The sequence below is a fragment of the Augochlora pura genome, chromosome 10 (genome assembly GCF_028453695.1).
Source record: "Augochlora pura isolate Apur16 chromosome 10, APUR_v2.2.1, whole genome shotgun sequence".
NCBI lineage: Eukaryota > Metazoa > Arthropoda > Insecta > Hymenoptera > Halictidae > Augochlora > Augochlora pura.
In genome coordinates, this window is record NC_135781.1 from 25,074,398 (window position 1) to 25,101,265 (window position 26,868).

Below are 26,868 nucleotides of genomic sequence, written 5' to 3' on the forward strand. Positions count from 1 at the left end.
CTTACGAATCGAATATCCAACCCTCCGCATCTCTCGTGAAATTTTTAACCACCCTGTATCAAAAGAGGGGCCCCAGAGTGTAACCTGAAGTTACAACTGTAATTGGAGTACGAGAAGACGGGTTCAGGGAATTCTACCCCGCGTCGATTTTTGGCAGACCCTTGACGACAAAAAACGTGTATACTAGCCAGTAGTACTAACATCTTCTGTTCATTTTTACCACAGACAATGTGTATACTAATCGGGAAAAATTGTCCTTACTTCGTTTTTCTATAGAAATAAAAGGCTGTAACTTGGGTACGAGAATGATCGTAGTTTGTGGGCGCGACAATAGTAGAATCAGAGAAAGAACCCGTATGAACTGCATTATCTCGCCTCTCGCCACGACCACGTTCTAAAATAAAGGATGACGAGTACCCGTGCGGGCAGATAACAAAAGTTTCACAGCAGATAAGAAGATACCGTGGTATACACCTGTCCGAGTATTCTAATATTGGCTTTCGAAGAATACTCAACTTCTGAAGTCACCCGACGGTGCTTTCAGGCGTTTCTCGTAGTTCGCGATGATAACAAACGATCACAGAAATTGAAACTGAAGGCTCTCCAGAATAAGATACTAAAATACTGAGCTCTATTCACCGTATAAACTTATATCATCTAAAAACCGAGACTGCGGACGGTTATAAAGGATAAATATGAGACCATTAAAAAATATGATATCCCTGCAGTTACTTCGAGTTGAAAAGTGCAACGCAGGCAAAAAATGTATCAAATCTGCAGTTTGTTAATGAAGTTTCGAGCACGGAGTACCTCATCTATTTCTACTTTGGTCGAAACAGGGCTCGCCAGAATCAACGACCACCGTTAAAACAGTGCGGTGATCGAAAGGATATTGGAGTCCCAGTAACAAGAAGGCGCAGTCTAATGGGGCACCCAGTGGTAACAGTTGGATTGCGGGAGCCCAGCCTCGGCTGGATATCGTGCCTTCCGCGGAAGGTTTCCAACCACCGGCGTGGCGATGCAATTACGCAAGATAAAGCGAAAATACACCGATGGAAAATGTCAGTGGAACGGCCGGAGCCGCGTTTCAAGGATGCTTCGTTCGTCTCAAAGGCTCCGGGAGCTGATGCGAGCCCGTGAGACGAAGGCCCCCGACGATGCCTACCGTTAACCGCATTATCGACATTATATCGAGCATCGTCGTCGTCGTCGTTGCTCGACTGAGCCGTCGATGCTTTTAACGTCACGCAGACCTGCACCGCGTGCAATCCTCCCCTGCACTCGCGAAATTTCCGAATGCTTCTTGCTCAAGTTGCAGATATTCGACGGTCTCTTGTTCTCTGCGACAGAGGATGAAACGGTTGCAGGGGAAGCGTGAAACTCGCACGGTCTGAACCATGATTCGAAGACTTTAGAGAACGGTATGCATGCGATTATAACTTTTGGATTTCGAGCGAGAATCTGTCGTTTTGTATTCGACTGGATTGCATGCAAATGTCGAACAGCTTTTGTTCGAGAAGATTGCAGGACTTTCAAAGCACCGCGAGAGGAGTTCGAGAGCAACGGGGACTGGTTTTTTTCTCGTAAAGATTGGTCGTACCACGAGGTAGCGGGGACAAACGCAACGATACGAAAGAAAATTGCTCGATGTTTCTCCTAACGCTAGAGTGTAGCCGAGGATAGAGGGAAATAGTTGCTCGTGAACCATGTGGGCGAATTACGTGATCCTCCGTCGGGAACAGATTCCAATTTCCGATACACGTCTCCGGACAGGTGCGTGGAAACGGTTGACAGGAGGACGTCGAAGCTTGACCGCGCTGATACGGCACGATTTCGATCGGAGATTGCTTGCCGACAGTGAGTCAATCCGCGGCAACCTCGTGTCCCGATGAACGGCGCATGTAGGCAGACGATAGTCGCGAGAGCACGGTCACGCCGATTCGTACAATTCGCTCGTTTAATTCGCTTTAATCGCGACGTCACGTCCCCTTCCTTCCTCTTCGGCTCACGTCCGGATGCGAGCTTAACTCGCCAGCTGGCAACGGGGGCAGGAGGGACGTGCCACGCAACGCCGGAGAGAAAGAGAGAGGCTTTTTCGTACCCAGCTCTTAAGACACGGATAGCTGATAGACACCGGACCGCCTATCAATGCCTGTTCAACCCCTGCCGACCGGAATTAATATAGCGAAAGTGACCTCCGGGATGAATTCGCTTTCCAGACGGGCAATAACACCGCCCACGTCGCTTCGCACAACCGTAAATTTGAACCAATACATCCCGAGAATTTCCCTGGGATGTGACCGCTTCCGAAACTAGAACTTCGTGTCCAACTTTCGCAGAACGGTGCGGTCTATGACGCAAAGAAGCGTGGAAAATATTGGTTCCTTTTGCGGAAACAGAAAGGTAAGCCGGAGCTTGATTCGCTACAGGTCGTTCCAGAGGTGCGCTGACCGTAAAAGAAACACGGGACTCATCGGTTCTTACTGTTTAAAATAGGAAGGTAACTTTCTGCTCTTTGAAGTTGAAACTTGACTATAGGTCATTTCAGGATCAACCTTCGTAGAGCGTTCGGCAATCCGAGAACGTGACGGAACAATACATTCACGGTGATTCGTTCCGAAGTGTAAATTGTAGTTCAGGCGAAAGGTCAACGAGACTTGATTCACCGGATCAACTCTCTTTGAGCCGCCTCACCGGCATACACGAGCGAATCCGAAGCCCGACCTTTCGCGAGCTGCACGAGAAACGAGCAGAAACGCGGAGGGCTCGGATTTCTCGTCGTGCTCGAGAGAAAGCTGGAGCGGAAGAGGTTCCGGGCTCGCGTGGCGCGCGATATAAAAAATTAAAGGGATTCAAAGGGCATGTCGAAAGCAGGCGCGATAAAATAAACATCCCCGGCTGGTTCGAAAGCGGAAAATACTTTCTCGTCGGCGGAGGTGCATAAGCCAGGTACGTACGGCGAGACTCGGGGATATATTGCATCGTGAACCGATTCGAATTCACCGGCGACATATTGCGTCCGCGTCCGCCTCGCTTCCGAGGCGGAGCAGTCTGTGCACCTGATATCCGATATCGGAGGGATAAACACGAGCCGTGATCTTGTACAACACGCGACGTGCTCTGTGAACGGAATTCAAAATATATCGATCGGCTACCATCGAATCTGCTAGTTTGTTCTAGCTTGGTTGCCCTTACTCCGTGTGCGAAGCACGAGGAATTTTGTAACTTTCAATCTAATTCCTTGCTCGATCTTCTGATTACCTCCGTTGAACCCCTGGCATTCGAAGCTGTTTTAACTTTAAATCCAAAATCATTTTTCTGACCTTCAACACTTTCGTTTCACACGACTTCGTGGATTTTATGCGGATGAAGTTATGGTTCATTTAGCAATCTTTTAAATATGAACAATTATAATAACAGAAAATCATTTTGAAACACGACGCAACAATTGTCAGTGATGCACAAGAGTCACCAGTCGATTGCAAAGAGTACGGTCTTTGCATTACTAAATTTATAAGATAATATTGATACAAAAAATGAATTCTAACGCTTCAAGAGCAACGTGGGCATTTGCTTAATTTCACAGAACAGGAACGTTAAAAAAAAATATTAAATGTCTTTGTTTTAGTGTTAAAACACCTTCGGGTACAAAGGAGTCTTTATTAAGAGGCGTGTTTTTTTTTTTAGAATCTGTGTACCTCGAACGTAGAGAAGTAGAAAAACGAAGTAGTCCAACTGAACCGTGAGAGAGCAGACATCTTTTATATACAATCGGCGATGATCGTGCATGTGAAATCCGAATGAATTCCCACAAAAGCAGCACTTATACGCTTTCGATGCTGGAAAACCTCTCTGGTAATCCTAGTATTAACTAATTTCATGAAGCTCGTCCAGTTTTAGATCAGCCTGTAGAAGTCAGCGCTTGCCGCAAAGATCGGCTGACTTTGTCTCCGAAGGCGAGGGCTAAATTCAATTACATTTACCGGGGGAAGTAAAGACACGTTAATGAAATAATCGTAGGAGACAAGAAACCGGAATGCTCAACCTCGTTGAATTCCATTCTGCCTTGCCACTTTTTTTCCCATACGGCTCTTTCCCAGCCCACATCCGGATATCGTTATACGTATCGTGAAGAGAGAAAAGCGAAGATTCTCTGCCTCTCCGGCTCGCTCCGCGCCGCTTCGAATCTACGATCCTTCACGGCTACACACAACTATGGTCTCTCCTCTCCTCCTCCCCCGCGTTCGCCCCCCTATGCGTCGGATAGAGATGACTTCGGTCTCCTTTTTCGATAAAAGCTCACCCCTTGCCACCGACTTCCGGTACACTCATCACTAGAAACATCCATTAGCGGAGCGGGTCGCCGCTCGTGTTCGACGGGAAACACGAATTTAAATTCGTTCGACTGCTGAGCACCGACGACCATCTCGTGACAAAAAAAAAATGGAACGCGTTTCGATTTTTCAATACTCTGAATCTGCATTGTTCTTGGAGACGCTCTCATTGGAGGCATTCAATTAATTCCGATTTCTTAAAAAATGTTTCGCTGTTTTAAATGTTTTTTCACCTCGATATGGACTTATTCAGTCGACTGCGTAACCTGTTGCCTATCTTCGTAGTAAAAACGTTTCATTAAATAATATTTTGAAATATTTAAATAATTTAGAAAACAGAAGCTGCGGAATACTGCGGAACCTAGTTTATCTGGTTCTACGATGTCGAAATGTCATAGGCAAAATGCCAAAGGATATAAACAAAGCTATTGTTCGATCGAAATTAGTAACCACGAAATCTAGCAGCGTAATTAAGTAACAGTTGCAATATCTGTACGTTTGTGTCACTTTGTTTGACCCGGATAATCAAGGTTCTGCCTGATTGCTATGCTATGCACTATGGACGTGCATAAAATTGTTAGTAGGATCAAGTACGGAAGAACCTGATCGCGAAAGTCGCGTATATATAACGCTAGCAGCGAACTATCGCATTGGAATTGTATAAAATTTGTTAAAAAAATAATGCGATCAACAAAGAAATAGTACAATAATGATAAAAATAAGTAACTGAACTCCGTGCTTTGAGCCGCGCTCTACTTTCTCCCAGCAAACCTCGGCAACATGACGCGAAACACGACATCGGAAAGGTCGAATAAAAATATATCGCGGCGCTGATTTTTTCGAGACACCGCGTAGGTGTATCGCTGATAAATATTATTTCTAGTGTGATAAATCGCATAATGGATCGGTTTATCTTATCGTCGGAGTCGAATTAAAGGCGCCGCACGGCTCTCGGAGAACTCGTGCATGACCGATCGCATGCGTGTTTGCTCCAAATTTGGATCCCCGTGCGATTCATCTAGTATTCGTTTCGATCAATAATCGACGAATCGAAAAACAGCGACCAATGGATCGCTGGCTAAAAGGGCCCATTGTCCTCAAAAACAGGTTGCAACTGGTCGGGTACAAGAGGGGAAATAAAAAGAGGGGACTCGCGAACGACAGACACGAAAAGAACGGCACTCGGTGGCCAGTTGGGCTTGTGCGAACGGTGGCCGGATGTCCGCGGATCATTTGACCGGAAACTGAAAGTTCGCGCATCGGCGTAATCGAGTCGGCTGGCCGCACGTTAATCACACTGCAATCGGCCGCATCCTACGTACCGAACGTGAATGCCGCACCGATAATGCTTCAGTCGCATAGTGCGCTAAATTTTCCTGAAATCGCTACGAGGAAAATCGACGTCCACTCTTTCCTTAACTTCTATTTTCAACTTACGCGAAGTCGTTTTACCACATTTTATAGCCCGACAGTATCTCAAACAGTTGGGCGAAACTCGAAAAAGTACTAATGGTACCGACGCCTCGTAGACTCATACGATCCCATTCAATTATTTTCGAACTCGTTCGGTATATGAAATCTTGGAAATTTGAAATTAATTTTCACGCTGATCTATTACATTTTCGCAATTTCGTTTGTATTCACAACACGTATGGATGTTGAGAAAGTAATTAATAATGTCATACAACTTCACTTTTCCATTCTAATTTGATTGAGTGAAATTTTATGAAATTTTTGAGGTAGTCGGCGTGGTTGTCGCAGTGTTAAAAAATATGTGCAACTAGGTACTTTTCCTTGTCAAAATGAAAGCAGCAAATGCGTCAAGAAGAGTTACATGAATCATGTAATAAATTCGTCGGGACAATTTCCGAACGAACAGGACAAAAAAAGCGCTTTTTAAAAAGAATCGTATCGAACTCACTGTGCGCCAGTGCTCTGTTCATCCTTCTCGGAATACGGCGCGCGTGTGCTCCCGTTTATTTCTTACGAGGAAACCTCGTGCGAGATAAGATGAGAAAACCGGGATAAAGGAAGAGGGAAACACGTCGCCGGAATCAATGAAATAAAACCGAGGGACGAGCCGTGACGCGCGGCTGAACACCTCGGCTTCCGCGTGTCTAATACATACATATAACCGATCTCCGCCGCGGCTAGCATCAAGTATTAATATTTTATCGTTTCCCAGGAAGCTTATTCTATTTTCAGCCAGGCATTTCCTAATTTCACCACGCTCTTCTGGCTAGACGAACGCCATTGCTCGGTTATTGGGGATTCGATTGTAGGCCGTGGCACGTGTCGGAAGTGAAGTATCAGTTTAAACCCATCGATCGGTGCATAGAATTTTTAGAACGGGAAACTCTTGCTTCTTATAGAGGTTTCAAGGTGCACTTCGAAGACTATAAGTGCCACCAACACAGTTTTTCTATCAGAAAGAAAGCTGTTCAAAGACCGTCACAGTTTCTCGTCCTTTGGGCCGCTAAATCAAAAACAGTTCGCAGATTCAATAGAAAAAAGAAACAGGTCGTGACTTCATTGGCCACGCCACCGGGTGGATAGTTAGTGTATTAGCAGAGGCTGCTTCCGTTGTAATCGGAATTCCATTTATACTTCGTTGAGGAGCGTCAGACCGTGTAAATCGTCGGGACGGACACCGTTAGCAGTGCATTGTCAGTGACCGGTTGCCGACTATTGGCCGCGACTCAGAGCCGTCGGAGCTAGCTATCAGTTCTAGCGGAAGAAACGAGGAAGAGTATCCTCGACAAGTTCCCGCCGGATCCTGTGGCAACGTTGTCCGCCGAATCACGATTTCCTACTACCGAATCAGTAACCGTGCAAATCCCGTAAAATTATAAAACCTCATCCAGTTAAATAAACGTTGAAAAGTTGAAATTTGTTGTATGTACTGGACTGAGATACAATTAAAACTGGGACAGAAATAAATGCAAATAAGATGATCATTTTAGATTCCAAGGTTACTTCAAAGCCATACTATGCACAAAACATTTATGAATGTAAAATTATCAGATGATGTATTAATTACCGGAAGCCTATTAGTGAGATTTTTAATGATTATGTTGCATGAAAAAAGAATCTTTTCCTGAAGAATAATCTCTAGAGGAAGTATTACCGAGGATGACTCGTTTGAAAATTAGTTGAAAATCTGTTAAAAAGTCACCGGAAGGTACCGCGATAAAATGAGGTCGACGGGTAAAGCAGAGCTGTCTGCGAGTGCGAACGCTCGGGTAGAATTCGGCGGAAACGACGAAAGGAATTAGCGGTCTGGCTGACCGTAGAATTTCGTGGAACGGGATATAGTCGGCTCGGTTAGATCCGTTTCCTGATTATCCGCGGGGCCGGTCTCAGGGCGATCGCGAGCAGAGACGGGGGTGGACGAGAGAGCGTTCCGTCGGTGTCGTTTTACAAAACGATACGCACACCTACTTTTACTGGAATACGTCATAACGCGGTTGCCGGGCTACGTGCCGCCGCCGCGTAGCGATTTATCAGCCGGTATAAATAAACGGCCGGAGCGGTTCGAGCCAATTCATGAATGACTGACTACTGCCCCTGCCGTGCAGATCCTCCCGTTTTCTCCAGCCACCGACGCTCACGGTTATCCAACTTTTTCCATTCTTAAATCTCCCTTTCCTACCCCCAAACTACCTAAAGCAATTGATTCTTGGGAAACAGTTGTTCGAAGCGTGGGATTTTTATTGCAAGATGAGCATCCTTGAAATGAAATTCAAAGATTCTTTAGATTCGGATAAAGAATATGGTCGTATTATTTAATTGCGATTACAAGGGCTAGTACACACTGATATTAAAAGCCCATCCACTGATGAGCCAGTGGACATGAAGAGTTTCAGAATTGTCGAATGTTTAGTGGTAACACAAATAAATGTAGTAACGTGGGCAAAATTACATTCGGGGAATTGTACCACACAAGTACTCGATCATGGTCAAGTAGCTTTTTCCTGAGTGTTCGAACAGTTCCGGTTGGAACAATATAAAAACATGATAAGCTTAACCGAATACATTTGTCTCGTATCACACACGGATCACCATTATCGTCGTATTCAATAGAATCTTCATATTCTTACATCCTGTCACGTGCGCGTAATTATATGCGTATTGAGAAACAATAAAATCTCCGCGGAGCACCCGCACGGGAAAACTGCAGTTTGTATAGCAACTAGTTTTCGTAATCTAGCATGTTCCGACTTCCGAGTTATCTTTATACGACGATTTTGTAAATTTTATGTCTGTTGATTTATATTTGCTAAACTATAGAATCAAAAAACAATTACTTCATTGATAAATATACAGTATAAATAGTATAAAAGATTTATGATATAGAAATGGCGGGGGAATATCTATCATAAATTTTCGTTCGAAGATAAAAAGTAAAAATATTAATATGATCTTTCGATTAATAAAAAACAAATTGTTTTCATGTTACAGTAATTAAACCTGAAAAGGGTTAACCTGTTGGACTAGTAAACGTACACTATCATCCAAAAGTATCCGACCACTTTGGTCGTCTCACAATGCGAATACTTAATCCACCCATTAATACTCTTCTTCTTCATATTTCTTGCACCGCAATTACTCTTCTAATAACTCTCCGAATTTTGTATTCTTTGGTTTATTCTATCTTGCCTTCTTACTCCCCCTTTGTAATTTTTCAAGCTACGCTAGTGTCCTTTTGTCCTGCCTCCCACTCAATACCTCTGGCTATCATGAAACCTCCATTTTTTGCAGCCTCATACTATAGATATTCGAAATTCCTAATTTTCGCATAAGTTCTAACTCCTTCTTCCTTCAATTTTTCAATATTTGTTTCAGATTTCTATAACGTGCGGATCTTAGGAAGTATTCAAAGTACTTGTCACTGCTTGTAGACAACAATGTATATAATATATAGTCAAATATAAATTAAGAAGTTGAGTCTACATCGCATGATGAACTATAAAAATTTTATGATATTACGTCTTACGACATAGGATCTATAAAAATTTGAAATTCGTATTCGTGCAGTGTTTCGCAACACCAATTTTGAAGCGGCCTGTACCCGAGTCAGCGCGTGAAACAGAACACTTCCGGCCGACGAAATACGTTTCGCATACAGCGTCAGCTGCACACGAGCCGACACGTCCCGGTTTTCGGTCGCACGATAGGTAGGTAATGTCAATATCAATGGGAGACGCGCAGCCGTTTTTAGGTTAGGTGTGCGCACGTGCGAGTCCGCAACAGCGCGTGTTTATTATTCGTCTTTACGCACACGACGTCAGGGTCGCGAAACGCACGCGGCTACACCGTTCGAATAACAGAAAGAGAAACAGGTGTGTCCTGTTTATGGGGTCGAAACTGGAGGAAACGAGACGCGAACCGGAAGTCGAGGGAAAGAACGGGTGGTTGAGTGGCGGGTACGCACCTGATCCCAAAGCTCTCCTTCCAGAACTCAGCAGCGTCCGCTTTGGTGATGCGAAACTTGTGTCCGGCGAAGACCCCGTTCGGGAAGATCGCCTTCAGCTCGGACAGCATGTGGCTGAATACGAGGCTGAGCTTGGTCAGGTTTCGACGATAATGCGATGTCTCGTCGAACATCTTCTCCTTGCCCTCTTTGAACAGCTTGATCGCCTGTTTACACTTTCGCATCAGGTTGTTGATGAACACACAGAAGTGCTCGTTGCTGTGCAACATCTGCATCCTGTCCTCATACTTGCTGTAAATCAGCCTGAGCCGCTGATACGTGTCAGGCAGGATGTCTAGGATGAATGGGGGGGAATTTTTCAGGTTCATTCGTTGGTGTTGACACAGTTTCACCACCTTGTCCATCAGCTTCCAAGTCTTATCCAGCATTCGCTTGTCAGTGGATAATTTCGACATTGTCATCGGATCCGCAAACCGACCATGAAGCTTCTGGAAAATTGAGCCTATGTGCACCGCTCTAGTACGACTGCCGTGTCCTCCTGACGACATCTTGACGTGCGCGTGCATATCCCCTCGACACCGGGACTCCCCTGGCGGTGGTGTGGTGCTCACCTTCGGTCGCGAGTCCCCGCGCACTCGTTTTCCACACTCACACCTTCGCAGAAGAACCACCAACAAACAAGCCTCGCTTAGGTTAGCCTGGCCTGCACTCCCGCGATGCGATATACCGCATTTCCTCTCAGCGAGACGCGTCCACTATCTCGACGACCTTCTCACCAAGTCCCGACCACCGGACGTACCATAATGTTACGCGATACCGCATCCTAGTCCAGCTACACACCGTACTGACAACAGCGGACAGCCACAACGAATCGACACTGACACACGGGCCAAGCGTGCCCGTGCTTCGTTCGTTATGGTTCCAAGCATGGCCGCGTGACGCTTGGTGACGCTGCTATTGCGCGGCAAATTCAAGCGCTTACCTTTCAACTCAGAAATCTGTGACTGTACCAAATTGTTCGATTTTGATATTTACCGCCAAATTATGTGTGGTATGGTAAATATTTCACAGATCCGAATATAAATCATTTTAGCTCCAAGAGGATCGACAGAAACTAAGAAACTCTCAGAAATTGTTATTTGGAGATTAATGTTTAAGATTCGTACTATTAGATGTTTAATGTTTTTTCAAAATTCTAGCTAACATGGCCAGAAACATACCTTACTTAGATGCATATTGTTCTGGCAATAAACTAATTTACAATAGACAATAATTATAAAACTTACTTTCTAAGTTGTGCTTTGAGTATTATATTCTGATTAGGGATTATACTCTGTATGGACATATTAATTAAAGATAGAAAAATGTTGTTACAAGACGAACGTGTATTTCTGTGTACACTGATATGATACAATGATCTCAAGCAATATATATATACAGATCGTTTTATGAGGTAACAAAGCCATCGGAATAAAAAAAAAAGAAGGTGTAAAAGTCAGATAAATGGTACACTCATTATCGATATTTTAATAGGACCTAACTTGCATAAACTTATACATGTAAAAAAATTATTTGTAATCACTTACACCTGTATTGTAAGCACCGACAATAATGCTTTGCGAAATATCACGTTATCTTGCAATGAAGGTATGATAAAATACAGTGCCAGTTTTGAGTTACTATATGTGCATATCATTGCCTAATACTTTAGTTCTTTTTTCATTTTCTACTTGAAATGAGTTTAATTGACGAAGAGCTACTTCGTCGAACTGCATTTCATTTAAATTATCCTACCTTGATACTTCCATGGCAAGCTTGACCGGAAGTGTAAGTGATCCTATCGCAACAAAGCGGTTTCTGTACTAGTTCTTTCTTTTGAAATTGCATACTTGTTAACCGTATTCTGGACTACTATTGTTGATTAAGTTTTTCTTGCCAATTTCATAGATAGCTGCGCTTACAATGAAAACATAGGCTATCTGCCGTCTAACAGAGCTTGAGCTTTGATTGCATGAACGTGATGTCACCGACTTTCTATGTAATAACTTAATCGCAACAAGACAAAACTCGTCATCAAGAACCAGCTCGCAGGGATTGACGCCAAAACGCAATATCTCTCATCTGAAACATTAAAGAAAAATTTTAATTAGAGCACACTAGGTAGAAAATAATGGTAGGAATTATTTTCTTTACTATATACTATTTGTTTCGTTGACATAAAGTTTCGGAACAGATAGCAAATTTATTATTTTATTTGGAACAGAGAAAAAGGTGAGCAGGGACAATTTTACAAGCTCTAACGATTTGATTAACTCTTTCGCTGTTTCGGTTGTTCAACGTAAGGGCGAAGCATTCGGAGCTTTACTATTTTGTTTTTTATTTGTCAGCGAAAGCGTTAAGTCTGCAACCATAGAGAATACGTAGGATTTTACCTGTCATTTGTTCAGATTTCTTAATCTCAACCCATCCTAAACTCCTTTCAACTGCCATCTTCCATTTCTTGTACCTAGCGTCCCTCTCTACAAGAAGTAAACAATGAATGCAATTATCAAAAATTTGATCACCTAATACTGATTTCAATCAATCTGGCGTCACCTTCTGGTGTTGTCGTCGGTAAGAACGTATCCGTAGGTACAGTATCAACTTCCTCTGCTGATTCTAGTTCCCATACACCAATGCCTTCAGCATTACCCGCTGCCATTGCTGCTCCTAAGGCAGTGATGTCCGGCATAGTTGACCTAACTGTTAGCAATACCCAATTAACGTATAATTCTATTTATCTGCGAGTACGAGCACATTAAATATACTTACATACTGGTGTACCACAAAGATCTGCTTGCAATTGCATAAGAACGTTATTCGTTGTCATTTTACCGTCCGTATGCAATTTGGTCGGGGGAAAGCCGCAGTCTTTGTACATAGCCTCTAAAATATCTCTGGTCTGGAAACAGACCGATTCCAACGACGCTCTAACTATGTGCTGCTTCGTGGTAAACGCGGTGAGACCGCAAATAATTCTAAATCACATAAACGTTTTCGGCTTGAAACATTTCAAGGAACATGTACTACCAACGTTAGAACATAATAGCTACCCTCTAGCATCTTTTCTCCAATATGGAGCGTATAAACCCGTAAAAGCGGGTACGAAGTATACATCTCCGGTGCTGAAAACGGTTTCAGCCATATTTTCGCTTTCACGGACATCCTTTATAATCTTCATGTTATCGCGCAACCATTTTATGGCTGCCCCTGCCACTGCAACCGACCCTTCCAACGCATAAACCGCAGGATTTTTCGGGCCGAACTGGTACGCCACGGTCGTGACCAATCCATGGGAAGAATACACCCTCTGAAACACACTTTCTATTAATCAGAAGTGTTTCGATACATTTTACTCTTCCGTAATTCTATTTATATAAAATACCAACCGCTGTTCCAGTATTACACAATAAAAAACACCCACTCCTGTAAGTGTTCTTAGCTTGACCTTTTTTCAAACAGTTCTGCCCAACCAACGCTGCTTGCTGATTACCTAAAATCTAAAAGAACATACGATATACATACAACCAGCGCGGATTCTAGGTAACATCGCGACCGCAAAAGTTTTTGGATCGAACATGGCCCTGACCCCTGACCGATAAAATCCCGCAACCCCGACCTCAGAGTTAACTAGTGCTTACAGCTGATATGGGGATGCCCTTTAGCGGATCGATCGCTATGGTTCCGTAAATTTCGGAGCTGCTCCTGATCTCCGGTAGCATCGACATGGGTACGTCGAAATACCTGCACAACGTGGGATCCCACGACAGTGTCTCTATGTTCATCAACATGGTCCTCGAGGCGTTAGTCACGTCAGTGATGTATAATCCGCCATCCTTGCCGCCAGTTAAGTTCTACAACCATTTGATGAGTTAGGAACTCTCGAGTTTCTTACAAAAAAATCTATGAAAATAAGAATTTGCATAAAGTCCGCTACCCAGACGGTATCCTCTCGATAACAGAAATATATTGTACATAACTCTCCAACGTACCCAGATGATCCATGTGTCCATGGTGCCCACTTTGCACCGCTGGTCCCATATCGCTTTTCTAACGGCCGTGACATTCTCTTTCATCCAGCGGATTTTCAATGCGGAGAAATAAGTACTGACCGGTAAACCACACAGCGGCTTTATATGGTTCTTACTTTGATCCGGGAACTTCGCGATTATCTGATCGGCGATCGAGACGGTCCTAATGTCGGACCACACTGTAAGAATGATATCAATAAGTCAGGGATTATACTACCGAAAATTTCCTCTCATTGACATTACCTATCGCGTTATATAATGGCTCGCCAGTATTCGCATCCCACGCGATAGTCGTCTCTCTCTGGTTTGCGATACCAATCGTCACGATGTCTTCCACCTTCAAGCTGCGGGCCTCCAGCTTTTTCACGACGTCCTTGATGCACGCCTTCACCGCGAACAATACTTCCCTCGGATCCTGTTCCACCCATCCTTCGCGGGGGTTGATTTCTTCAATGTCTATCTGGTGGGAGACTATCTCTGTCACGTGCTTCGCCTTGAATACCTGTGCGTCAAGTCAAGATATTGTACATATTCGTGGATTTCAGTATTCAGTTACGTTAGTTTATAATTGAAGTTACTATTATCAAATTAGCGAAAATATTGATGTATAATTCCTAAATCACGAAGTTTTAAACTGTACGCTTTGTTTCTCACGCAAGGATTTCTCTCGGGGACAGGTAAGTCGCTATTATAGATGATCTTCGCACAACTGGCGTGTTTGCTATAACGGAGGGAACGAATCGTTCTCAGACCGCTGTCGTATGACAACTGCTCAATTACAGTTTAGCTATGACACGTGTTCCATTAAACAACAACCTGAATGGAACGTAAAAATATAAAAAATCAGTAACTACTAGCTATATGAGTCACCATTTTGCCATGTTTTGACTTGACCCTCGATTCTTACAGTTTTTCCGTTACGTTTTTGTTACAATTTTTATTTACACAGTCGGAGAGGTTCCTCTTTACCGTTTACTGCACGTGTTTAATAATTTACATATCCAAGTATAACAGTGACTCACCACAAAGCGTACGGTTCGCGTGCCGACATCAATTACTCCGATAAGGGGGCCTGGCCTCTTCGACAAGCCCGACATCGCGTCTGAAAGATAAATGTTGTGTTACGCATTATTCCTCGACGCTCGTATTAACGAATTTCGCGGGACTAAACATAGCAAGCCCAGCCTAATATAATGGTACCGTGTCTCAAAAATCTTCCGCCTTGTACTCGCACAATATCCTGATCGAACAGTTCAAACTGTGTCCCGATATTTCATCGAAACAGTTTTGTCATCCTACCCCGTCTACGACAGGATCGCAGAAAAACTTCTGCTTCCATTATGCTTTTTTCCCCTTTATCGTGCTTCATTACCATAGTCGACGATCCACGATCTTACTACAATAAAGGCAAGATAAGGTCCGTGACGGTCGTTCACGGTAGGAAACGCTTTCCTGTTCGACGGTTAGACATGTCACTAACATACGATTACGTCCAAACGTATAATTTCAGCAGTCCGCGTAGCTTTATCGAATGTGTCGTGAATTGATGACAGCCACGAAATCGAGTTCCGAAAGTTTATACATGGTCGGTTCATTTGTAACATGATTATTCCTTTGTAACAAGGAGGAGCTTTATGATGAACTTAAACCACTTCCAATGTGAACGGTACATATTAAAAGCAGTGGGATGATTGTAATTTATAATTTATAGTATTATTTGAGGATCTCCGTTTTTTCGATGCGATTGAAGTTTAAAAATTTGTCTTCGATCTGTGAGAGCCTTCACGTTGATCGAACTAAAATCAAAACTGTATGTTCATAATTTATAGTTCCGAGAACAGTAATTTCAAGCGAGCTCCACGGATAAGTTAAACGAGTTTTATTACGTCTAACAATTACAGCGAGCCAATAACAATAAATCTAGTACCTGTTTACCTAGTGTTTGTATAGTGCTTGTTCAAAATCGATTGGACTTCTAAGCAAATAATGACCCACGAAAGCGCTGGTCATTATTTGCTTAAAATACTTTTATCTCGGCACTATATTAATGTCTTAAAATAACCCGTATAATCTTTAAATCGCTATCCCGTTGGAACGTTATGGACCACTGTGGAAAAAAACCGATAACAGGAAACTGATTTAAAGAATTGTGTAATACGCACATAGATATTGCGTTGCGGATAAATGCAACTGCGATGCGACACGAACGATCCTCCATATACCTCTGTCAGTACTCACGACGTCTTTAGCTGGATTAAAACTCTAGCTCATGTATACAGAGCAAACTATCTCTTAATCTAAGCAAACGTAGAATTATTAAGTTTATTTATAGTTTTAGCTTAATTAATTAATTTGATCTACTCTCTCAATAATATCGATCTATCCTCAACATACTTGATTCGAGTCCTCGGTATTCTTTCCTCCCATAACGCGTCTTTCACGATTATAAGAACATAATTTCCCATGCGTGCGAATCTTTAGGATTTATCTATAAGACGTCTCGATTTTTCAAAGATACGAAAACTATAAAACTAATACATTGTGTCTTGGTTAGAAGTATTTGTGAATACAGTTCTATAATTTGGAGTCCTTATCACTCATCCCATATTATCTCTCTGCAAAGAGCTTAGCGTAAATTCTTCCACTTAGCGGCTTGGCATAGTGGAAACCCTAGCCCTCTAATTTCTTGTAATTAAGATAACATTTGGCTCTTCTAAAACCTCTCCACATTAAAAAAAACAGAAAGAAATATACCGATGTTTTATTTGTTAACAATGTTTTAACTGCTTATAAATCATGTACCCACATCACTGAAAAAATTGAAACTCAATGTACCAAAAGTACCTATGAAATCTTCATAATCATAAACTGTTGGAAATCGAGCATGTTCGTACTTGTTAAGGATTCTTTAACTGTTGCAACAGCTCATGCTTATGCTTGCTGTGTAAATGTTTATGCTTGCCCTAAGTCTAATCTGTCAACGTAATAGATTTTAGTCGTAAACAAATAAATAAATGCAAGGACACAAATTTTCAGTAAAAAATATTAAGTTCAATTGTTGGAATAAAAATGCAGCGTTAAAACGTTAACGAATATTTACCTTCTGTTGCACACTTTGCAGATAAAAACATTGTTAATTGCGGGAGAAAAATGCCGGGTATTTCACGAGCTCTATTTAACGCGTTAAGAGCTACTCATCCGAGAAATCGCTCCCCAATTATCCGCCAAAGCTTTTCCCACTAACCTATCACGGATGTTGAGCAGACCTGATGCTGCCACTTCAACCGTGTCCTTTTCCCGTCACAACGATAGCCTATCTTCACCCGTCTGGGAATCCCCAGTCGCCAATACGAGGGGACTTTGGCGCAGTTTGCGGTCTTTTCAAGTCAAGCTAACCAAATCTTGAAGACGTGACCGGCGAACGAAGCACGAAAATCCCGATAAATCCGAAAGTTCCAATAACCGAGATACGTGGAGGCCTCCGAAGAACTTCGGCGATGGCTGTCGCAAAACTTTTTACGCGGTGGATTCGACGACCCCGATAGTTACGTTCCAGAATTCGTCGTCGGGGAACCGATGACTCGTCTTCACGGCACGTTCCGAAGTCGTTGACCGATCGATTCTAGTAAAACCGAATTCGACGCGAGAAATACAACGTTTAACCAACTTTTTAAATCGGACTACGGTCAATCATGTGTTTCGCACGGATGGAACGCGTTTAGTCTGCGCTCATTAGGAGAATCGAAGCTCATTATTCCTGACCCCCACCCTCTTCCCTAGATACTAGAATTACTGGCGCAATATCAGAGATAAGTCAATTTATAAGATACGATTATTATAAGCGATATCTTCGCGAAAAAACGATGCACAAAAAGAAGAGCCTAAGATAATTACATACATTTAGAAAATCTGGTTCGGAGCGTAATGCAAGTTGACACGAGCAAAAACGATTTGTCACGAGGATGTAAAGTCAATCCGAGGTTTATCTGTCCGCGGAGAACGGATTGCATAAGACAAGTTTTGTGTTTGATCTCCCACTCATGTAATACAACGTTGAGTAATCCCGAGAATGTTTGAAAGTTTACGTCGCTGTCGAAACCGGATTACAACGAAAGTTATGCAACTCTACCCTTTTCTAGCAACAAGTTATGCTCTAATGGAGAACAAGCTTTACAAGCTGAGTCCGTAAGGTCTTTAACTCGTTAAGTGGAAATCTGCGAGGTACGCTAAGGTACTTTGAAACGATATCTTCTGAGAATTTAAGACTGTTTACAGTAACAACGTTACGTTTATCCGTGTTTGCTTGTAAACCATTTGGGTTTGAGTTATTTACTTAAACGATTTTATAATTTAACGACGACTACAAAAAATCACTAAAAGTGATAACTCGAAGCAATTAGTTTGCTTATTATTAATTTATTCTAATTGCTGAGACAATTTTTGTATATATATTTCTTCTGAACCGAATGAAATATCCAGATTTCATCAATTTTATGGGTTTTGGAGTCATGATCTTCGAGTGCGAAGATCTGACAAAATTTCTGGTTATGCAGTGTCTTCAAAATCAAAAGAATTCACAAAATAACCCAGAAACTAGATGGGCTATATACGAGGCCCGTGTCACGTAAAACAATTAAAACGAATATAAAAAAAAGGAGTCGTTGAGCCGTAGCCCAACAACTATCTCTTTATTTAACAATCTTTTAATTTTACAATTGACACGGCACTTACAATAACGCTTATCGAAGGCGAAGGTATTCGATCACGGTCAAGACTGGCCTCGCGGCGAAGAACAATAGTTTTTATAAACTCGTGTCTTATCTTATCGGGGGCATGTATTGTCTGTCGAGGGTAATGAGAGCTCCTGCGATTTTGTTACGGGAATTGTCACTGTCACACCCGCAACGTTCGCCTAGATTTAAGGGTTGAAGAGAAAAATCGATGCGACGGTTCGAACAAGAGAAGAGAGAAGAGGAGATGCGAGGTTAGTGTGAGGAGAATAGTGCGGGGAGTCCTGGTGTGCGATGAGTTATGCAACTTGATTCGACGATGACGTGCCCAACGAAGAAAAAGAGTCTTTCGTGGGACGCGTATGCGCCTAGCGCTCGATAATAACGCACCACGACTGTAAATACGGACGAGCCTCCCCAGACCGACCAATCCGTCCTCGTCTCGTCACGTTTTGCATGCTATCTCATGATGCATTCTATCGCAACACGGTTCAGATTGCGCTATAACGTACGCATATAAACCGTAGAACACGTGCGTCTTAATGAATCGTGTCCCCATATGTGCACGTTTTCGCTTCTACTCGCACAATTTTTATTGGCGCTTGGAATACAATGCTCGAGAGTACAAGATCAATAAAAAAGAGGCATCACAATTGTTTAAAAAAGTTGACCGGTACTATTTTGACCCTTTGTAACGCTATGTACTTTCGGAACATGAAGGGTTTTTGAAGTCATTTGAAGTAATTTTTTTCTGAACAAAAATGCATTTTGTGGCTTTATTTAGTAGTTATTAACGAAAAACAGTCACCAATGAGAAGCGAGCTTGGCAGCTGCGAGATGGTTGAGCCATCGAGCAAAAATGGGCATTTTCGCCATTTAAAACTTTTTAAAAACTGTAAAATATTTTAACAATAAAACATAATTGAAATATAATTACATGGTTACATAGCTCTCTGTGCATATAGATAATTTTATCTATTAAAAAAGAAACAAAAATCTGGCAGATAATAAGTTAAGATTAAACATGTTAAAAATAAGTGTTATATATATATTAAAATGATAAAACTATAAAAATTATTGTTAAATATATGTGTAGTCGATTCTCTAAATTGTTCAGTATGGCTCTGCTTCAGCCGACGATCAAACTCTTTCTGCCGTGGTTCCAATTCCTCTCGTCCTATGTGTTTAGGTTAGCGTCTCCCCCATTGCCAACGCTTATCTCCAAACCTAAACATCCTTTGTTCTTTGGAAATTGGGTCGATGAACTACGTGCTTCGTTACATAAGTTAAGCCTAAACAATGTAAGTCTTCATTGTAAGCGGTTCAATTAATAGTTAAAACGTCAGTCACGACTAAACTATATCTCTTACAAACATCGGTCTCTCTAGTACGTTTTTCGTTGAAGCCTCGGAAATCTTCGACCCAATCACCCCGGGGAAACATTTCCCCGGAAATACGGTTTTCGCAGTCGTAAACTCAAACGCAGCTCGTCCACGTTCTTTCTCTCTCATTTTTTACCACTACAGGAAAGTCTAAACCTACCTCGGAAAAAGGCATCCTATTGTGTTCGTCAAGAGTCGCGTAGACAAGGATGTCAACCAGATGGTGCAATCCACCATCGAGAAACCATAAGCAAACGCGCGCGCCTTGAGGAAAGTCAACGAAAACTAGCGTCTCCAGTTTTCCTTTTCCTTTTCCTATAGCGTTAACAAAGTGTGGGGTATGAGATAAAAGCGTTTTGGTTACGCGATACCCGGATCGAGTGAAGTGTGAATGAAGAGTGTTTGGACCGTGTGACTGTTTTTCGAAATGAGAATGCCCGTGCGTACAAATCGGTGATCGAATGTGGTCGTGTATGTGTGAGTTTTAAGAAAGCAAGACTGTCGCGAGGGTAGAAGGAAAATGTTTCCCAGTTGCATGAGAGCTTTGCGAGAGCGAAGACGATCCTTTGTGAGAAACTTGTGCGTAAAGACTGAATTTTATTTTATTATTTTTGTTTTTCCCCTTTAATTCCCCTTAATTATTTTTCCCTGCTATTATTAAATATTTCGTCAAAGTAACTGTGGTTGATCCTTGTTGTCGAAAAGTGTTACAAAAGTGTTATTGTTTTCCTCCTATTCTTTTCGCTTGTATTAAATCGTGTTTATATATATAATTAATCCATAATCGGATTAATTGGTTTGTGTTGGTGTGATTCCTGTGATTGTGACTTCGGAGGGTTCCTGCGCATCCGTTATAAGCGAAAGGTACGTAGATAAAATTACTTTCCTGCGAGCGAAAACACATGTATTTACTTGTATGCCGAGTGTCGAACGTGCGGATGAACGATCAATCGCGTGAACTGTGAATAGCTGATAAGAGGCGCACGTGGGTGATCTGAAATATCGATCAACAAGTTGCAAACTGTGAGAACTGCTATTTTCTAGATTAGTATATCCCAGTGATAACTACGCTTCGATTGCAATTTCGTTTCAAATGGGAATGAAGCTTTCAAAAATAAGAATGTATTTCTACGCCTCTTTCTGATCGTTGATCAAGTTGATTTTCCAAGGAAACGTGCCCCAAGAAATCTTGGCGAAGAAGGTGGAAAAAACGCGAGGTGTCGCGTCCGATTCGAAGTCGTTGATGAAGTTGTCATCAGGATCGTTTCAGTGTTTCAAATTCCACGCGCGTACGAGGATACTGACACGGCGTTATTCTTAGTCGGTTTGAAAAAAGATTTGCGATCCACGCGATCCCATTGAACGAAACCGGTTCGGTTCCGTTGCACCCACACAATGAATCGACACGCAATGAGTTTCTCGTATTGCTCAACGACGGAACACATTCGAGACAACCCAATCTCGTGATGCTTCACGCGATGCATTATGTACCATCTGGCGATGATGCATAATGCCAGGCTCGTGGCCCATCGTCACCGCCAATTGCAAAATCATTGCCATTTCCCACATTTATTTCGTCGTTTCAGTAGCATTCCAATCTTTCGCTGCATTTTAACACGGCGCAGATGCATTACCCATCTGTGACCGTATCGTTCACCTCCGTTTCTATCTCTCTTAAGCGATGGAACGCGATCTCTTTAATTATTCGCTACACAGCCCTTTGCAAATTTTTATGAACTTCAATGGAAAATGAAAAAAGTTTTGTACGTGCAATTATTAATATTTCTGTAAGAAACCGGTACTCTAAAATATTGTGTGGTCGCTTCGTAATGTTACAAATATTTCTATATTTAGGTCTCATGATTTTAAAACTCTGAGAACGACGACTTTCAAAATTCATTCTGCCAAAAATTTCATTCGCTATATGCTACTGAGAATTATTTCTGCTATTTGTAGCTTGTTCATTTTTGATGGCCATACACGGTAGGTTTTTTTTACAAGTCTCGCCAGATTCGTATCTTTAGAAATACCACGCCTCTGATTACCTAACATGTTGGACCTGTCTTGTTGCCAGGTATTAATTTTGGGAAAACGATAAGCACTATCCACGTGCGGACAGTCCGATTTATTTTGAATATCGTTTTACTTTAAATACAAATTCAGCCTGCGACGTATAAATAATGTTCAGAACACGTGTTCGCGCGAACGTTCCAAGTCCAAGTTTAAAACCTGCGGAGCATCATTAACTTTTTCCTTCGTTTCTTTATTGCTCCGTTTGGTTCTGTTTGCCTCTTCGAAGGCTTAACCGCGCATCACCTTTTCACCGAATACCTGAACAAATGTATCGATGTTTACCTGATGACGATGAGGTACAGTAAGAGAAAAAAGTATCCGCGTAACGTCGTCCTCCACATGCTCGCATGGCTACTGTGATCGAAAAGACATCCGCAAAGAATCAATTTTGTTAAAGAAGCAGCATAGAGCAAAAATAATGTCTAATTCATTGCTGAAGCAGATGAATTACTTCCAACAGAAAATACCGGTTTAACGAGACCAAGAACTTTTTTCATTTACTATACCCCGATACAAGTCGATCCATGCAAAGTGCGGATGTCGTTTGTGGTTTGTCGTCGGACATCGCTTTTATTTTTGGCTCGATTACAAATTCACCGTGACGTCACGAGACACACACCTCCCAATCGTCCTATCTTACACCTCATATCGAAATCAAAACCGTCGATATCTGTCGATATCACAAATCCCTAGCTTCCGGCGGATTATAGGAAAGAATTTTACTTTGGACTTGAATCGACGTCAAACGATTGAAGATCGACGATTAAAGTTTCTCTTATCACGTACCAGAAGCCAGACAACGCCGATAAACCTTGACGGAAAAGCTGGAATCGTCGAATTAATTTCATTAAAATTGTTCATTTTTTTAACCGTTCCATTCGAAAAAACTATCGAACTAAATCAACATTACATTCGAATCAAAGTATGTGTATTCGGTTCTAATTAAATTTATCTTCACAGAAAAGTGTTAGTAATTCGACTTAAAGTCATCCATTCCTTTGGTTAGTAACGAAGAACTTTTAGAACATTTCAACTGAAAGACGCTACCAAAAGTCCGGTAAAATTGAATTGAACAAATGTCATGTTCGCGTTGGAACACCTTCGGACAACTTAAGCGCATGCGGCGGCAAACGAGTAAAATTAGAGGCACTCACCCTTTCCCTTCTCCTCAAAGGAGTAGTACTTGAAGATGCTCGTTTTCCGTCCAGTTTGAGTGCGCTCCAGCTCTGGAAAGGCGGCAGCTTTGTTGATCATGCCAACGTCGTCAGTCTCCTCCTCCTCCTCTGAATCCTTGAGTTGCTCTTTCTCCATGATCGAGGATCGAACCGCCCCGGATTAGCGAGAAACTGCACCGTGTTCCCAGTACTTGTGCGGGAGGACTAGAGGATTCCCACTTGGCTGGTCCCACCTCACGGCCGCGATTGCTCCAGAAACCTTAAACCTCGCTGGGGGCAAACAGCGAGAATTGGTTCTCGGTCAATTCTGAACCGGTGTGGAGGCAATGCGGGACTCGTTTCTTAGCACACACCGGCAAGGTGTACCAGACACATTCGGCCGAGGGAACGAGCGATACTCGAGGCTTTCGACTCCTCCCTCTTCGTCTTACCGTCGTGCGTACCTTACTGTGCTGATTCGCGCGGTTTCGTCTTGTCGCCGTTTAGTCGAGGAGAGTCTGTGTCGTCTCTCATAGTCATGGCCAGCGACCACGCTCTAAAATTAAACGGTCTACGAGTTCGATCCCGTGTTACCACCTAATGCCCCGTCCGATTATATCACCATCGCGACACCTCATCGCACGTCGGACAATGCTCAGTCGTCGACTGACCGTTCGAGATACAAGTACAGATGTCGAGATGGAACTGAAGCAAGCATAGAATCGAACCCCCTATTGCAGGCGATTTATTTTACGACCCTGCCCGGTGCAGCTATTTTAACCCCTTGTACTCGAACCAGTTTTCAGTGAAAAACGCAAATTATCTTATACTTCAACAATTTCACAAGCATTAATAATGTGAAAATTGTTTTGAATTGCAGTGATAATTTGTATGTAGTGCCACAGGGACATCATTCGAGTACAAAGAGTTAAGAAAAATTGCCACTCTCGAAGAAAGTATTTTCTAGGCGTATATTAAAAAGTTCTACTATTTCCTTATTATGCAATAATAATATATATGCAATACGTGAATATTATATTTATGTAATATTGTCTTAAGGAAGACCAAAGATTGTTTTAAAATGTTATCCAGTATTTAGTATTGATAAGAGGAAATACTTAGTTTAATTTAAACTAAATATACAGATAAATGCATTTATACAGATAAATAAGGCCAGCTGTAATGAAATATATAGGAGAAGCCTGCATTCAATCACGTTTCCGCGAATAGCAAAATATTCATGATAATAAACGATAGAGCTAGGTTGGCACTGATTTGGAACGCTATCGATTGGTTCGTTGTTTGACTTTAAACTAGAGCGCCAAGTTATCCTGCCATTAATACAGTATACCTTGTACTTGCACTGATACCAGCTGTCTATTAGGATTTGATTAAATCGTCTTATATAAAATTGTAAATAACATTTACGTGTATAATTTTATATGGCAAAAGTACCGTAAATTCACACAAGGTGCTATCACACTAAGAACGCATTAATTAAGACAACGTGCGTCAAATGTAAAGTAAGGTTCTGATAAGGAAATGTGAGACCATGCTGACGATGTTAACGCGAACATTCTGTAGGAGTAGGTGCTTCTAATTAAATTACGTTAGCCGTATCTTCGAGCTGGGTCGACTCATTAAAAGTTTCGAACTTACGACATAATTAATGGCAGACTCGTAATTGGCGTTCAGATCAATGGTAATTGAATTATTGTGATAAAGCGGGATTGAAAGACGCGTTGAAATATCGCTGCGACGACGATTGACGTAATTCTGCCAGCGCAAATCGGTTGAGTGCATCCCAGTTGTGCTGATAAATCATCGTGGAAATTCTGATTTCTGTTAGTAATACACATTAGTAAAATTAGAGAAATTATCGCAGTCCAGTTGTGAGTATTAATATTTCAATTTTAAGATCGAAATTTTAACTAACGTTAAATTACTTCTAACTTATTGGTTTACAAACAAAATTGCTGTTATCATAAAAAAAATGTATTACAAATCGTGTTGTTGCACTTTGAGCTTTAAATGATTATTACATCATTGCTGAAGGATAAAATAAATATCTGCGATAAATAAAATCAAAAAGTGTGACATTATGAATATACGTAAAAAAAATTGCAAAAGAGATAGTCCACGGGGTACTTCCGCGGTGAAGTTTTACAAGGCAAACACAATTGGCTTTTTCAATGTCAAGATCAATATCAAGATCAGCGTCAGGAGTTAACGGACATTAACTGTAATCTGTAAATAGTCCGTGGTTTTTTCCCGGGAAGCATCAGACTACCCGTCAGTATAGTGTTCGTTTCGGGCTTATATACTAATCGAGGCATCTTCAAGCACTTGCGAGAAACACGAGGTGAGGTATATAGCCACCTAGCGTCAATACGCGAACTAAGTTAGTTCAATTTCCTACCACGAGTTTGGCTGTGCGCTACTTGGCGCAAAAATACGAAATTTCATTGTTTCCTAAGTTTTTCAATCGTTCAATAATTCCAATACATTTACTAAACGAGTAAATAAATTGTTGATAATATATGCAATGCATCATACTTTCTACTTAGATGTTCCTCTACTTTAGTTTTTTAATTGAAAATTTTTGCGGACATTATATTAATTATACTAGCGAATAATTGGTGTAATCTTATATAATTATCACGTTACGACTATAATAACATAAAAATATCCATTAATTGCGAGGTGCTACTGACTTAAATAACTGTCCCGAATTAAGGCACCCATGACCCTGACCATCGGATCGGTTATCACGCTCGATATAGATATGCCTACTGACCCATTAACATAAATGACACTAATGCCTCGATGGTAATTGATTTTTCGCGACAGAAATTGTTACAACTGGTGCAAGGATGTATGTCACAATAGAAGGAAAAACTGCGACAGTACTGTTATGTAAAAAAAAATTGCCGCAGTCGGGTGGCCTACTTTATTTTGGTAATGATCGCTCGCTCGAATTGAATTTTAAACAGCGTTCAGTAACAAGAAATCGTTTAGAAGTTAGCTTTTATGTAATTAATGCTAATCAAGTAATAGATAAAAACACGTAATGTCGCGGTCAAATACAACGTGTATTGCCCACGTGCTATGGAATTCTGGGATGGTTGTATCATCTTCCGATTTTCAATGGTGAGAGCAAGACACAAATTATTATCAAGGAATGTGCATAGAGGATTCTTTTCTGACTAAATTACATGGTATTAAGGGGAACAAAGTCTTTTATGTCAGCAGAACGGTAAAAACACGGTAAGTACTTACCAAAATGTTGTAACTGACGACCGGCAGGTTTAACGCCCCTATCCCGACATGGAGCTGAACAGAATAAGCAGTTAAGTAGACAGACATCGGGTATATTTTTCAAATATTCACTCATTCGAGTGTTCTCACAGGAAAAAAATCATAAGTCATGGTACTGGAACACACACATCAAGGCACTGTATGACTCATGCGTCCGAACGCACTACGCCATGGTTTATTGTGTCGTCTGCTGGAGAACTCGAAACACCAGCCGCCATATGTCGAAGCTAGCGCCTTACTCCATCATTGCATTCTGCACTGCGGATTTTACAGATTTACTGCAAATATAGATTTCTAAATTACTAAAAACTGAAAACCACCATAAACAATCACAGATTTCTACAATTTTTCTTTCACTTCAAAACTGTACCAA

The 26,868-nt window shown here is 41.8% G+C and overlaps 2 protein-coding genes and 1 long non-coding RNA gene across 12 annotated transcripts in view; 1 reads left to right on the forward strand and 2 right to left on the reverse strand.

Annotated features, from left to right (window-relative positions):
- Cbl (E3 ubiquitin-protein ligase CBL) overlaps positions 1 to 10,663 on the reverse strand; it is a 26,654-nt gene extending 15,991 nt beyond the window's left edge. For both annotated transcript variants that reach the window (XM_078192650.1, XM_078192649.1), the window contains exon 1: positions 9,769 to 10,663. In XM_078192650.1, coding sequence (XP_078048776.1) covers positions 9,769 to 10,334 — 566 coding nt within the window. In that variant the 5' untranslated portion in view covers positions 10,335 to 10,663. The remainder of the gene's footprint in view (positions 1 to 9,768) is intronic.
- Positions 10,664 to 11,131: 468 nt separating this feature from the next.
- Positions 11,132 to 26,711, reverse strand: LOC144476073 (glycerol kinase). 8 transcript variants are annotated; one of them, XM_078192655.1, is made up of 13 exons: positions 26,622 to 26,711; positions 26,457 to 26,510; positions 23,178 to 23,468; positions 14,861 to 14,940; positions 14,082 to 14,340; positions 13,800 to 14,017; positions 13,449 to 13,661; positions 13,197 to 13,307; positions 12,861 to 13,117; positions 12,580 to 12,785; positions 12,364 to 12,510; positions 12,201 to 12,287; positions 11,132 to 11,889 (listed from the first exon to the last, which is right to left on the reverse strand). In XM_078192655.1, exons 3-13 carry the CDS (start codon positions 23,332 to 23,334, stop codon positions 11,792 to 11,794), a joined length of 1,833 nt encoding a protein of 610 aa, XP_078048781.1. In that variant the 5' UTR covers positions 23,335 to 23,468; positions 26,457 to 26,510; positions 26,622 to 26,711; the 3' UTR covers positions 11,132 to 11,791. The 8 variants fall into 8 exon arrangements, with proteins under 8 accessions (XP_078048781.1, XP_078048780.1, XP_078048779.1 ...); XM_078192654.1 differs by having other exon boundaries at positions 26,586 to 26,674; XM_078192653.1 differs by adding an exon at positions 24,837 to 25,019 and having other exon boundaries at positions 26,457 to 26,625.
- On the forward strand, positions 26,056 to 26,726 carry LOC144476077 (uncharacterized). 2 transcript variants are annotated; one of them, XR_013494960.1, is made up of 3 exons: positions 26,056 to 26,327; positions 26,404 to 26,444; positions 26,588 to 26,726. It is a non-coding gene; the product is annotated as an uncharacterized LOC144476077 (long non-coding RNA). The 2 variants fall into 2 exon arrangements; XR_013494961.1 differs by having other exon boundaries at positions 26,056 to 26,526; positions 26,588 to 26,720.
- Positions 26,727 to 26,868: the final 142 nt, after the last annotated feature.

Coding starts and splice junctions, on each gene's coding strand:
- LOC144476073 (XM_078192655.1), bottom strand. CDS start 23,334: ATGGAGAAAGAGCAACTCAAGGATTCAGAGGAGGAGGAGGAGACTGAC. Junction 13,308..13,448: donor AGGGCATCCCCATATCAGCT/GTAAGCACTAGT, acceptor ATGTTCTTTTAG/ATTTTAGGTAATCAGCAAGC. Junction 11,890..12,200: donor GAAATCTGAACAAATGACAG/GTAAAATCCTAC, acceptor TTAATGTTTCAG/ATGAGAGATATTGCGTTTTG.